At 38.0% G+C, this 14062-nt stretch overlaps 1 protein-coding gene across 7 annotated transcripts in view; it reads right to left on the reverse strand.

Annotated features, from left to right (window-relative positions):
* LOC127799509 (sister chromatid cohesion protein PDS5 homolog B) overlaps positions 1–14062 on the reverse strand; it is a 137556-nt gene that overhangs the window by 63478 nt on the left and 60016 nt on the right. For all 7 annotated transcript variants that reach the window (XR_008022644.1, XM_052333597.1, XM_052333595.1 and 4 more), the window contains one exon: positions 7301–7437. Coding sequence is in view for 6 of the 7 variants with exons in the window: in XM_052333597.1 (XP_052189557.1) it covers positions 7301–7437 (137 nt within the window). In the remaining variant the exon portion in view is untranslated. The remainder of the gene's footprint in view (positions 1–7300; positions 7438–14062) is intronic.

A 14062-nucleotide genomic window follows, 5' to 3' on the forward strand; every position in this document is an offset into this window, starting at 1 on the left:
CAGTAACTGATCTGACCTAATCCACGTGAGATACTCAGGATTAAGAATCATTGCATCCGAACCTTCTACTTCTGCATCAGGATTCAGTACATATTTTGATGGCGACGACGAGTTGTGAATGAACTGAACCAAATCAAAGGCTCGAATAGTGGCTAGGATTTGCGCCTTCCAAAATAGGTAGTTACTGTTGTCTAATTTGATCAGAACAAAAGTCAAGAATTTCGCAACAAAAGGAAAATCAATTTGCGAATCCGAAGAAGACATTGATCGAGGTAAGGACAAGGCACTAGAGTTCTGATTCGAAGCCATAGACGATAGTCAATGGCTCTGATACCATGTAAATGATATTCTCTCAGTTAAGACAAACAGAAAGTAGAGAGAGAAATCATGAAAAATGAACCTCGATCAATAATATCATAAATAGAGGAATAGCTATTTATATAGCTATTTACAGCAACAAACTAACTAAAACAAACTTAAAGAAGCATAACAGAAACAACTAACTGCTATAACAGAATACAAACAATATGACAGCTAAAACAACGTCTCCAACAATCCAAACGTCAAACTCCAACCAAAACAGGGGAAGCCTTTATTTTATCCTAGTAGGTGTCACAAACTTCTCACGATAACCCAACCTAACATTTCCTTTGTCGTGAGCGTTATTAGTCAGTTTTTGGATTTCTCTTGTGATAGTCATTGTAATGTTATAGCTCACATCTTGGGGTACATCAAAGGTGTACCAAGTAAAGGTCTATTGTATGAAGATAAAGGACACACTCAAGTTGATGGTTATTCAGATGTTGATTGGGCAAGATCACCAATTGATAGACGCTCCACTTCTAGGTATTGTCTCTTTCTTGGAGGCAACTTAGTATCATGGAAAAGAAATAAACAAAATGTGGTTGTCAAGTCCAATATAGAGGCTAAATATCAACCTATGGTTGCAGCAACTTATGATAATCAGACAGCTTTTCACATTGCCTCTAATCCAACTTTTCATGAAAGGACCAAACATATAGAAATAGATTGTCACTTTGTTAGAGAGAAGGTTCATTCAAAAGATATAAATGCTGCATTTGTGAACTCTAATGACCAACTAGTCTATCTTCACTAAATCCCTCCATGGGCTAAGGATAACTTACATATGTACCAAGTTGGGTGCATATGACATACATGCTCCAGTTTGAGGGGAACGTTAAATATTGTAATTATTATATAGTTGACCCAGCTGTTTAGCTAGTTTATAGGCAGTATAGCTGATTTGATAGACAGATTTATAGCTGATAGACTGATTTGTAGGCTGATTTTGGTAGACTAATTTAATAAGCTATATTTCAGGCAAAATTCTTTGCCTAACTTTTTGCTGTAAATATGTTCCACGTTACTATTGGAATTTAGCCAATTCTCTCTTTTTGCATATTGTCATACTGCATTTTTTTTTTCCATGTTAAGTAGGATTGTCATATTCTTAGTACCGATGCCAATTTGGTGTCCTTTCAGAGGTGAGCAGGAATCTTAATAAAGCATATTCAGCTACCCTTCAAGATAAAACCCTTAATTTTATTTAATACATGATTTTGCCAGGATAGTTCATGTTTAATTTTGTAATACTAGAATAACCATTTCTCTTCTAAGCTTTGTCATGGAATTTTGTCATAAACTTCAATTCTCAACAAAGATCAGCAAACAAGAGGTGCATTGTTGATATATAACTGAAGAAATTTGGTAGATCAATGAAAACTACAGTAATCTTTCTTCATTAGCAGCTAGAATTAAATACACTAGTCTCCTAGTTCGATACAAACTTATCTCCTAATTTACAACTACTAGATAAACTCCTAAATTCTAGCACAAGAATACAAGATAAAATAACTTTAACTAATCTACAAATAATATGCAAGATAGACAAGATTAACTCATATATCAGCTTGAGAATAATTCAGGAGAATTATCCTCCTCTCATCTCATCCACGGAATATCTCCTTAATCCTTTAGGATTGGCCGCATCTTTATCCTTCAACACCCCCCCTCAAGCTGAGGAATATATATCAAATATTCCCAACTTGCTTCTTATCGATTCAAAGCCTTGTTTTTCCATTGCTTTGGTCAAAATATCTGCATGTTGATCTTTTGTTGGGACATAAGTCAGCTTGATGTTGCCATCCTCCAGCTCTTGTTTGACAAAATGCCGATCAATTCGGACATGTTTCATCTGGTCATACTGCACCGGATTGTTGACAATGTTGATACCTGATTTGCTATCACTGTAGAGAAACTTAGGAGATGACACCAGTATAGACAAATCTCTCATCAGCCTTTCCGCCCATACCATCTCAAAAATTGCTTGAGCGATTGAGCAATACTCTACTTCAGCATTGCTACGAGCTACCATTTGTTGTTTCTTGCTCCGCCAATTCACCAAATTACCCCATAATTTCGTACAATAGCCAGATGTGAATCTGCTATCTTCCACAGCACCTGCCCAATCGGAATCTGCATAGCCTACTATCCCTTTGTCTCGGCTTTTTGTAAATAGCAAACCCTTACCTGGTGTTCCCTTAAGATATTTAAGGATATGATAGGCTGCTTCCAAGTGCCTCCTAGTTGGTGAATGCATGAATTAGCTAACAATACCCACAACATAGGTAATGTCCAGCCTTATGTGAGACAAATAAATGAGTTTGCCTACCAACCGTTGGTACATGCCTTTGTCCACTACATGTTCTTCTTTTCCTTCTCTGTTCTTCCAATTAGGTTCTAGTGGTGTGCTTGCTAGTTTACACCCTAGTTTGCTCGTCTCTTTTAGCAAGTCAAGAGTGTACTTCCTTTGGGATACAAAAATGGCATCCTTACTTCTTGCTACTTCCAAACCAAGAAAGTATCGCAGTTCCCCCAGCTCTTTTACTTCAAAGGCTTGTCTTAACTGTTCTTTTAGCTTCTCAATTTCTTGGTTATTGTCCCCCATGATGATGATATCATCCACATAGACTATTAAAATTGTTCTCCTTCCATCCTTCCCAATTTTTATAAAGAGGGTGTGATCCGCTTGTCCCTATTTATATCCCAGCTTGTATAGAGTATCATTAAATCTTTTAAACCAAACTCTAGGTGATTGCTTTGGGCCGTATAGAGAATTTTTTCAATTTGCATACCTTATCTCTTGTATTGTCTTTCTCAAACCCTGGTGGTATCCTCATGTAAATCTCATCCTCTAAGTCTCCATTTAGAAAGGCATTTTTTATGTCCAATTGGTGCAGTTTCCAGTCCAGGTGTACTGCTAAGGACAATAGAATCCGAATTAAATTGAGTTTGGCCACGAGAGCAAAAGTTTCTTCATAATCTAAGCCTTGAGTTTGAGTGAACCTCTGAGCTACAAGCCTTGCCTTATACCTTTCCAGACTTCCATCTGATTTATATTTCAGAGTGAACACCCACTTGCTGCTAACTGCCTTCTTTCCCTCTGGAAGATCTATAATTTCCCATGTACCATTTTTCTCCAAGGCTGTCATTTCTTCCATAATTGCCTTTTTTCCAGTTTTCATCCTACAATACTTGATAAACATTTCTAGGAATAGCTACATTGTCTAAACTGAAAGTAAATGCCTTGAAAGAGGGAGACAGTTTTGAGTACCCGATGAAATCAGTAATAGGATGCTTGGTGCATATCCTTTTATCTTTCCTCAAGGCAATTGGAACACTTAGATCATCAGCAAGCTACCATTGCATATTGACATCAGTATCGACTGTCTTATCTAGACTTACCTCCAGGTTGGACATATTAGTTAGCTGAAGAGCAGCCTTAGGTCTTCTGGAATAGACCTTTAGAGGTTTAGTCAGGTCTTGATCACCTTGTTGAATTTTGATCTCCTCTTTCCCCCCCCCCCCCCCCCCCCCCCCCCGACGATATAGGAATGGGGAGATGGATGCTGGAGAGTGGGTAGGGCTAGGCTGATGAGCTTTAGTGGAGGGAAGTAGGCTAGTAAGGGGATTGAGAGGTACTGAGATGATTGTACTCCAATTGTTTACTAGATTTTCATTTGGAGTGGTATTGTGGAAGAAAGGTTGATTCTCGAGAAAGGAGACATCACAAGAAATGATAAACTTGCGGGTTGTCGGGTTGTAGCACTTATAGCCTTGTTGGGTAGAAGAGTATCCCAACAAACACACATTTGAGTGCTTTTGGATCAAGCTTGGATGGATTTAACTGGTTTTGGTGTACAAAGGAGGTACACTCGAAGACCTTAGAAGAAAGAGTGTTTAAGGCCCTGGAATAGTGAGGGAAAGCTTCAAGAAAGACATTTAAGGGAGTTTTAAAGTTCAAGGTCTTTTAAGGGAGACGATTTATGAGATCGGATGCTGTAAGAACAGAATCTCCCCAATAAGAATTTGAGACTGATTGGGTGAACATAAGAGTCCTAGCTGTCTCAAGTAAGTGCCGGTTCTTCGTCTCAGCTACCCCATTTTGTTGGGGGTTATATGGGCAAGAGCTTTGGTGAACAATACCATGCTCATTTAGATAATGATTAAAATCATTTGAGAAGTATTCTTGACAATTGTCACTTCTAAAAATATGAATGGAAGCTTGGAAAACATTTTTTGACCATGAGATAAAACCTCTTGAAAACCATTTAGGTTTCAAATTTGTCTTTCATGAGGAAGACCCAGCAAACTCGTGCGTGATCATCAATAAAGGTGATGAACCACTGAGTGTTTGTTAGACTTGGAAGTCTGGCTGGTCCTCAAATGTCACTGTGAACTAAATGAAATGGATGAGATGGTTTGGATGAGTGCTCTTAGTTTGTTTTGCAAGAATGCAATGTTCAAAATAGAAATCCTGAATTTTATTGATACAAATTGAAAGGTACAAGACTCTAAGATACTTGAAGGTAGGGTGCCCTAATCTTTGAAGCCATAACATTAAATTAGATTCTGAAACTGCAACTAAAGAGGATTGAACAAATGACCTAAACTCTTTTTGGTGATCAAGTTTCGAGATTTGATATAGACCTTCGTTCTCTTCAGCTTTACCAATCGTCTTCCACAAAGATTAGTCCTGAAAAACACAATGGGAAGAAGAGAATATCACTAAGCAGTCCTTATCCTGAGTAATCTTGCTTACTGACAACAAGTTACATCTCAAATTCGGCACATAAAAAACTTATTCTAATCTTAGCGTTGCTACATAAGCTATGCCCCTTCCTTGGACTAAAGAATTAGTTCCATCAACCATAAATACAGTAATATTCTGATCACAAGATTTAAATCGAATAGAATTTCAAGATCACCTGTGATGTGATCTGATGCTCCTGTATCTATAATCCAAACCCCTGTAAACAGCCTTTTTGAGAATAAAGAGTGACTGATCTTACCTTGTTTAGCGAAGGATACCACTTGATTGCTATTGTTGTCCATACTTTCGGTTGTCTTCTACATCTTGGTCTGATTCAGCAACTGCTAAAGGACTTCTAGTTGATCTGGGGTTAAGGAGACTGGTGCTGAATTCCCCTTTTCAAATTCCACCATATAGGCAGACTGCACTCCCTTCCGCTGGTTCCTCGGTTTCCAATTGGATGGTTTCCCATGCAACTTCCAACAGACGTCCCTAGTGTGATAGGGCTTGTTACAATGGTCACATCATTGCTTATCTCACTGCACCTCTCCCTTAGCCGTGATAGATAACCGGCCACGAGATATGTTTAAGGCAGAACTTTGTAATATTCCTTCGTTTGCTGCACTACTAGGTAGCATCACTTTCTTTCTACTCTCCTCCCTTCTTACCTCAGCAAATATTTATTTCATAGAGGGAAAGGGCTTAGTCCCAAGCAATCATCCTTGTACCTCATCCAAATCTTAATTTAAACCATGTAAGAAGTCAAATATCCTTTCTTTCTCCACCATCTTTTTATACTTCTTCCCATCAGCTGAGCATTCCCATGTGATCTCATGGAAGAGATCCATCTCTTGCCATAATTCAGTCAATGTATTGTAATACTCAGTTACCGTGTTGTTACCTTGCTTTGTTGATCGAATGGTGGATCAAACTTGGAAGCTTTGAGTGGTATTCTCAATATCTAAATAGATCTCTCGAACCGCATTCCAAATCTCACTTATCGTTTTGTAGAAGAGGTAAGTTCTTCCTACCTTCGACTCCATTGAATTCACTAGCCACGCCATGACAATGGCATTCTCAGCTTCCCATACTCCATATGCTGCTGAATCTTGGCTAGGTTTTATGGTTTCTCCAGTAAGATAGTCTACCTTCCCTTTTCCTTTAATCACAAGCATAACTGATTGGGACCACTCTCGGAAGTTGGTTCCATTCAGCTTGTGTAAAATAATCTGTAGGGAAGATCCATCGAAGGCTGCAGGAGGATGTGAAGAAGTTGCAAAGACTGGACTGCTCTTTGTTGGAAGAGGGATAAAAGTTCCCATACTGGCTGTTGAATCATCAGCCATGGCGCAAGTTAAAGAGTTCTTTTACAATTAGAACTCTAAATAATCGGTAGCCACAGAAACTTGGAACCGAGCTCTAATACCATGAAGAAATTTGGTAGATCAATGAAAACTATCGTAATCTTTCTTCATTAGCAGCTAGAATTAAATACACAAGTCTCCTAGTTCGATACAAACTTATCTCCTAATTTACAGCTACTAAATAAACTCTTAAATTCTAACACAAGATTACAAGAAAAAAAAAAACTTTAACTAATCTACAAATAATATACAAGATAGACAAGATTAACTCATATATCAGCTTGAGGATAATTTGGGAGAATTATCCTCCTCTCATCTCATCCACGGAATATCTCCTTAATCCTTTAGGATTGGCCGCATCTTTATCCTTCAACAATAACTATACCATAGTCCTTGATGATTCCTCTACTTGATATCTTTGCTAACAATTTTATTCTACTTCCTCGTCATATACCTAACTTTTATGCTTTTAGCTATGCACTGCTTTTTGAATCTTCATCATGAGGAAAAAAAAGCACATATACACAGAAGGGATACACAAACAGCAACAGAATACATATTTTTATGGTACAAGTAACAGAACATGGATGTGAAAATGATTGGGAGATGCATAACTAAAGATTGAAAAAAATATATAGCAACTCCAAAATCCAAGAAGCCAGGGTATGTATTCTGTAACAGCTAGAAAGCAAGAATAAAGCACAAGCGCTTGTTAACAGTGATGACCAAACTTGGGTAATGCACATTGGTAAAGTAAGGTAAGATCTAGTCATTTTAAGAAGAAAAATCATTTTAATGTCATCTATGTTTTTACAAATCATACCGTGAGATTCTACCATCAGAAACATAACCCTTCTCTAGCATTTCTGATAACAGGTCCAGCAAATGGTTAACATCATGCCTAGCATGAGTTGTCCGATGAGGCAAAAAACTCTTGACAAGTACTTTAAGACCAAATATCTGCAGTGAAGCAATAAGCAAGTGAGAACCAACAAAAACAACACACCAAGCCTTAATTCCACTAGTGGGGTCAATACAAGGATTCCAGCTTGCCAATCATCTCTATTTATGACTGTATCCTCTAACCAAGTGAGAACAAAATAGAAAAATGAATAAAACATCAAAAATTCAAATCTAAAGGAAACAGTTTGTGCCTAATTCTTACCCTTTCACTTTACTGGCTAAACTTAATATTCACTATGTAGTGTGTATCCACATTAACAAGATCAATGACTGTTCTTCCATTATTTTGCAATCATTATAGACTTTTACGCATAGTAACAGAACAATTTGTATTATTTATAGTAAAACAGAAACACAACCCAGTTCTACAATTAATTGATTGATCACCAAGAAATGGACTATTCTCCAGTAGTTTAAATCAATGCCCGACCAATTGCTTCAAAACTAGAATGCAGAAGTAGAAACATAACTGTCGTAACATCATTCCCAAGGTAGTAAATTTCAAGGTAATGTGCATAGATATCAAGGAACGGGGAGTTGACTGCAATACCTTTTGCAGACACAAAAGTAGGGAGTAAACTGCCTAGAGGTGCAATGATAGGTGAGATGGCCATGGAAGAAGAGAGATCAAGGTCCAAAGCTGATAAACCAAAGCCCTCAGCTTGAGAAGGGGGCTGGTTCTTCAGGAGACAAAGAACAGGGCTCAAAGGTATACAGGCAACCAAACCATGAAAACAAAGCCCCACACATAAATAAAATGGTGTGTATTCCTCTGGCACATAGTCCACATTGCACGCAATATCACCCCCCCCCCCCCCCCCGGGTCTAAGTTGAATAATTCTAACAATTACTTGAGTACCAAAAAAGTTGGCATTCAAGGCCCTCATGAACATGGCATCAACAAAAAACAGCCCAAGTCTTGCTCCTATTCTAGGTCAACTGAAATATTGGGACACATGAGAAAGTGCTTGAATTGATTTCTATGGCCAAGGCACAAGTTTTAGTACCCAAGTTTAGTACACATGAGAAACTGCTTGAATTACATTTAGCACCCTTCAAGTTTGACAAAAAAACATACAGTCCAAACACATGAAAATGACCACAAAAAAAAAAACCCTCGCTGTTAAAAAAATTGAGTAAAAGCTATATCCCCCCCCCCCCCCCCCACCCGGGGGACCCTTCTCTCTATCTTTGTATTTTTAGACTACAAACAATGACAAGGTTGAACTAAATCGAGGGTGGTTAGAGATCGACTAAAAGAAGAGAGAAATTGGAAAGATAGAAAATTGAGAAGATCAAACGTGAAGATATTGTGAAGGCGTACTACAATCTACAAGGTGGTGACATGGTGGTTGTTAACAAAGCAACGAGACAGTGGCAACAACATCTGATTGCCGTTTGCAGGGAAGAAACAGAGACGAGATGGTTGGATCTAGAGGTTGTTGGGTGCCTAAGGAGCAAGATCTAAAGTAAAAGGGAGCAATTCGTTGTAGTTGTATAAACACAAAGGCCGTCACCTAGGGGAAACCCAAATGAGGAAGGCAGAGTTCAGTGGTGGCTCATGGCAGCAGTAATGGCAAACAGTGGTGGTTAGTTGAATATAGGGTGGCTCGTGGAAAAGGGATGAAGGGGGGGGGGGGGGGGGGGGAAAATAGCAGTGCTGACAGTGAAGAAGAGGATGGTGATGGCGTTGCAAAGGTCTTTCTCTCTCTCTAAACCAGTGATGATGGGTTCTAGAGATTGGAACCAAGAATCACTCGAATTCTAGACATTGAAACTTTAGCGATTATCAAAGTTATGGTTACTAGAAACTGGAACTCCACTTAAGTTCCAAAAATTGGAGGAGAGAGAGAGAGAGATCCAATGCCACCGTCATGTCATTGGAGATGGGTTTTGCCAAAAGAGAGTAGAGAGAGAATAAGGGTAATTAAATCAACCACTATAGCAAGCCTCAAGGGTATGGTAAGTAATTTACCATAACAAATAACTAACACAATAATAATTAACAACTAATATTATATCAACCACTGTAGCAATAATTAATTTTAATTAAATAAAGTACTAGAAGTCTAAAGCATCAACATTGTTTCAAATTTCTCTCTTATAAGGTGGCATTTCCAATGTCTAACATCATCTCCTTCGATCCTCCTCTCCAATGGACGACAAGACCTTGAGGTTTGGTTGTCAATGGATCTCTCTCTCCCCCACCGATTTAGGTTCTAGACATCAATTTCTCCAAAAATCAAAATGGGTGTTTGGAGATCAATCTCCAAAAACCCATCGTAGAAATTTATCTCTCCATGCGTGTTTTCTCTGCAACCCTTTCGATGTCAATTGAAAATAAAAACAAATGGGAGAAGAAGAGAACGATAGTGCCTAACAACAATTAAATTAGAGGGAGACAATGGAGAGAGAGCCAATGAGACATGATTCATATTTTTCTTCTTCTTCATCTCTCTTTCTTTCTATATCTCTCTCTCCTTTTGGGGTAACAAGTGATTGAGAAACACAAATAGATTTCCAAGTTTTTCCTTCAAGCGAAAAATTGAAAGGTGTTATGGTTTTCTCCTTACTAACGTGGAACATCTTGCAAGTGACTATTTAGACTAAATAAATAAGCAAAAGCCCAAATAATTGGCCCGTTGAGCCCACAATAGAGCTTTAAAAGGGCTCGTTTAGGCATATTTCGTGACCTTTAAAGTTTTAGGATTTTCTATTTTAAGTTGGAATGACTTTCATTTGTTTTCTATTTCCTGATTTAATTAGGATTTCCTTTTTCTAATTTAATTAGGATTTCCTTTACCTGGTCTAATTAGGGTTTAGGGTTTAGCCTATAAATACTCATTTTTAGTTTATTGAGCAACTTAAATAATATGAGACTTTTTTCCTCCCAAATTGGTTCATTCTTAATTTCAACATGAAACTAGTTATTATGTTTCCACACTGCATCAATTGGTATTAGAGCAAGCAAACTTGCCCAATCCAATGACAAGTGACGACAACGTTGGCAGCAGCAATGATTGAGGAACTGATGCCTCAAATCATGAGGTGGCATTGAGGGCCATGGAGAATACGATGGATCCCTAATTCCAACGTCTAGAGCAGCGTTTTGAAGAGATGGCAGATCGCCTACATGCCCTGGCATTAGGTGCCAATAGATTAGGATAACAAGGCGATACTTGTAGGAGATGAAGTTGCTCGTGCGTGCGATGGCCGTTTGGATAGACTTTGTCCTGCAAATCGTCATTAGGCAACTTGTCTATGATGATGATATAGAAGACGAATTCTTACAGGAGCCTATGAGGGTGTTATGACCTGGGGGTAGAAGTGTAATAAATGGAAGTTGTAACTATAGGGAACTCTTAGCGAGAAAGGCAGTTAGCCTCCCAACTGATCGAGTATACGCCTATTAAGTAAGCGTTTATAGAAGGAGAAGTTATGTTTGATGAAAAAACGGTTTTATCTCTCATTCTTCATGATTCTTTCTCTCTCTCCCCTCCTCGTTTCTCTCCCTATCTCATTCTCTTCCTAATTCTACTTCTCATCGAAATTCTTCTCAGAATTCCGCCCAATTGCTAACCCTTAACCCAAGAGCTTGACAGAGGGATGATCACAAGAATGACAAATATAGTAGAGTTTATCGTAGAAACGTTTACAGGGATAGAGACAAGTTCAAGTTGAAGGTACATATTCCGTATTTAAGTGGTAACCTAAATATCAAAGAATTCCTATATTGGATTGCAAAGATTGACAGGTTCTTCAAATATATGGAAATACCTTAAGATAGGAGGGTGAAACTAGTGGTGTGTCGATTAAAAAGGGGAGCTTCTGCCTACTGGAAGAGAGAGCAAAACAGAAGGGAAAGAGATGGGAGACCTCCAATTAGATCCTAGTTTCAAATGAAGCAACTATTAGAAAGAGATTTTTTTCCTCCTAACTATGATCAGATTTTGTACTGAAACAAGAGTTTCTAGTGTGAAACAGAAAGAAAATCACAAGAAAGCGAGAAGAGAAGACGTGAAAAATGCCTCAATCAGAATGAATTAATCAATAGGAAAAAATGTATAGCTGGTATGCAATGACTTAAGTGTGAGAAAGCCTATAGTGAACCTTGTCAATTTTGTACCTCCAGTAAATTGCCCCATCATATTAACCACATTAATCTCGCTGTAAATGTAACCACTAAAGAATATTGCCTGCTTCAAGGTTCAATAAATTGCAGGCGACTTTTCAATATCCTCCAACATCAAATCAATGTGATGGGTTGTACATAGCATCCAATACAAATGTGGTCTTCTCACTTCTAACATTTTGGCCGATGCAAATAGAAAATTTTGAATATGTTATCTACCTTATAAATTAATTATAATAGAAAACATTTTTGAAGATGGATATGAAATTAAGAACCTAAAATAAATACCTGCAACAACATAGTTGGAGGCATTATCTATCACCACTTGAAGCACATTTGCCTCTCCAATTTGCTTGTCTCATTAAGTAAATGAAACAACCTCTCTACATTCTTCACAACATTAGAGACATCAATCTATTTGATGAACACCAATCCTCTTGGACAGTTCAATAAAAATATTTAAGATGTCTCCATTTGAAACCAAATCCCTCCAACCATCAGAAAGAATTGAGCATCCATTTTTTGTCCAATCTTCTTCATGAGCCTTAAGCATTGGTATAACTCTTGTCCATCCATATTAATACTTTTGGGAGAACCAATGTATTTCTCCATCTTGTACCTTCCAATTGGAACTACACTACCACATCACTATCAGTTTCAGCGCAAGTCTGACCCTCAACAGCCTTTTCTCAAACCTGGTTTGATCTCCAGCATTTCTGAAAAAAAGCTTCCTGTCATATTAGGCCTTTTGTCCCTTGTCTAACCCTTTATGATACGATATTAGTTGCTTCACATTTATTTATTTTGTTTTATGTTATCTTTTGTTTATATTTTGTTTATATTTTAGATTGCTATCTTTTAGTAGGTTTTATCTGTTATTTTATCCTTTGTTTATTATAGTTAGGATAGGGTTTCAAAATCAAGCTATAATTTGGATTGGATTTTGCCTATAAATAGGAATATATGATGAATTTAGAAGATTCACCAACCATTTTTTGATTATTTGAATAGAGTTATTGATTTTCTCCATGGTTTCTCTGTTTCTCTCTCTTGGCTGTTCTTCTACTTCTTCTCTTTCTTCAATCTTCTCAATTTTCTGGCTGTTCAGCATCACATTTACCCCTTGTATTGTATATCTATCATAGTTATTGTAGAAATTGATGAGTAGAAAGGGAGTTCAGAATCAAAATCGTACCTTGAACAATAGGATACATTCCCTATTAATAGGGAAGAGAATACACTATAGAAAGTTCTATGAAAGAAAAGATATGCTACACAATAAACAAGGAAACCATATATACAACTTTACAGATTTAGGAAACTGTTTTAAACTATGATTGCATTCCTAATCTTTGGAAAGAATCCAATATATTCTTGGAAAGGCTGCTTGCAATCTTCCTCTCCAAATCATGTGCAATCACGTGATTCATTCAACACTCCCCCTCAAGCTGGTGAGTGAATATCTATCATTCCCAGTTTGCTTATAAGCTCTTCAAATCTCTTAATAGGTAGGCCTTTTGTTAACACATCCGCAATCTGATTTGCTAAAGTAACAAAGGGCATGCATACCTCCTTGGATTCCAACTTCTCTTTAATAAAGTGACAATCAATCTCAACATGTTTGGTCCTATCATGTTGCACCGGGTTTTGTGCAATGCTGATAGCAGATTAATTGTCACGACACAACTTCATAGGTCCATTGCTAGGAATTTTCAGATCTTCCAACACTATCCTTAGCCATAGTAGCTCACATAGACCGAGAGCCATTGCTCTAAACTCAGCCTTCGCACTAGACCGAGCCACCACATTTTGTTTTTTGCTTCTCCAAGACACTAGGTTACCTCCAAGAAAGACACAATATCCTGTAGTTGACCTCTTATCCACCAATGAGCCCTCATAATCAGCATCTGGATATCCTACTACTTCCATTTCCTTCCCTGGTCTGAATAGCAAGCCTTTTCCGGGAGTTGTCTTAAGATAACATAGGATTCTTCTCACTACTTGCATATGCTCCTCAGTAGGATTATGGATGAATTGACTCACCAAGCTAACAGCAAATGCAATGTCAGGCCTAGTGTGAGATAAGTAAATCAAACGTCCCACTAATCTTTGATACCTTCCTTTCTCCACAATCGGGCTATTAGAATCTCCCAGCTTAAGATTAGGCTCTAAAGGGGAGTGCCTGTTGTCCTGCCACCAAGCATCCCTGTTTCCTCTAGCAATTCCATGGTATATTTCCTTTGGGAGAGAAAAATGCCATCCTTAGAGTAGGCTACTTCTATCCCCAAGAAGTACCTAAGCTTACCAAGATCCTTGATGTCAAATTCACGAGCTAGATTCTTCTTTAGTTACTGTTGCTCCTCAATATCATCCCCTGTAACAATGATATCATCCACATACACCAATAAAGCTGTTAGACTACCTTTCTTTGAGTGTTTGATAAAGAGGGTATGGTCTCCCCTACTTTGCCAATACCCCATGGACTTCATA

This window comes from Diospyros lotus, chromosome 4 (genome assembly GCF_014633365.1).
Source record: "Diospyros lotus cultivar Yz01 chromosome 4, ASM1463336v1, whole genome shotgun sequence".
Classification (NCBI taxonomy): domain Eukaryota; kingdom Viridiplantae; phylum Streptophyta; class Magnoliopsida; order Ericales; family Ebenaceae; genus Diospyros; species Diospyros lotus.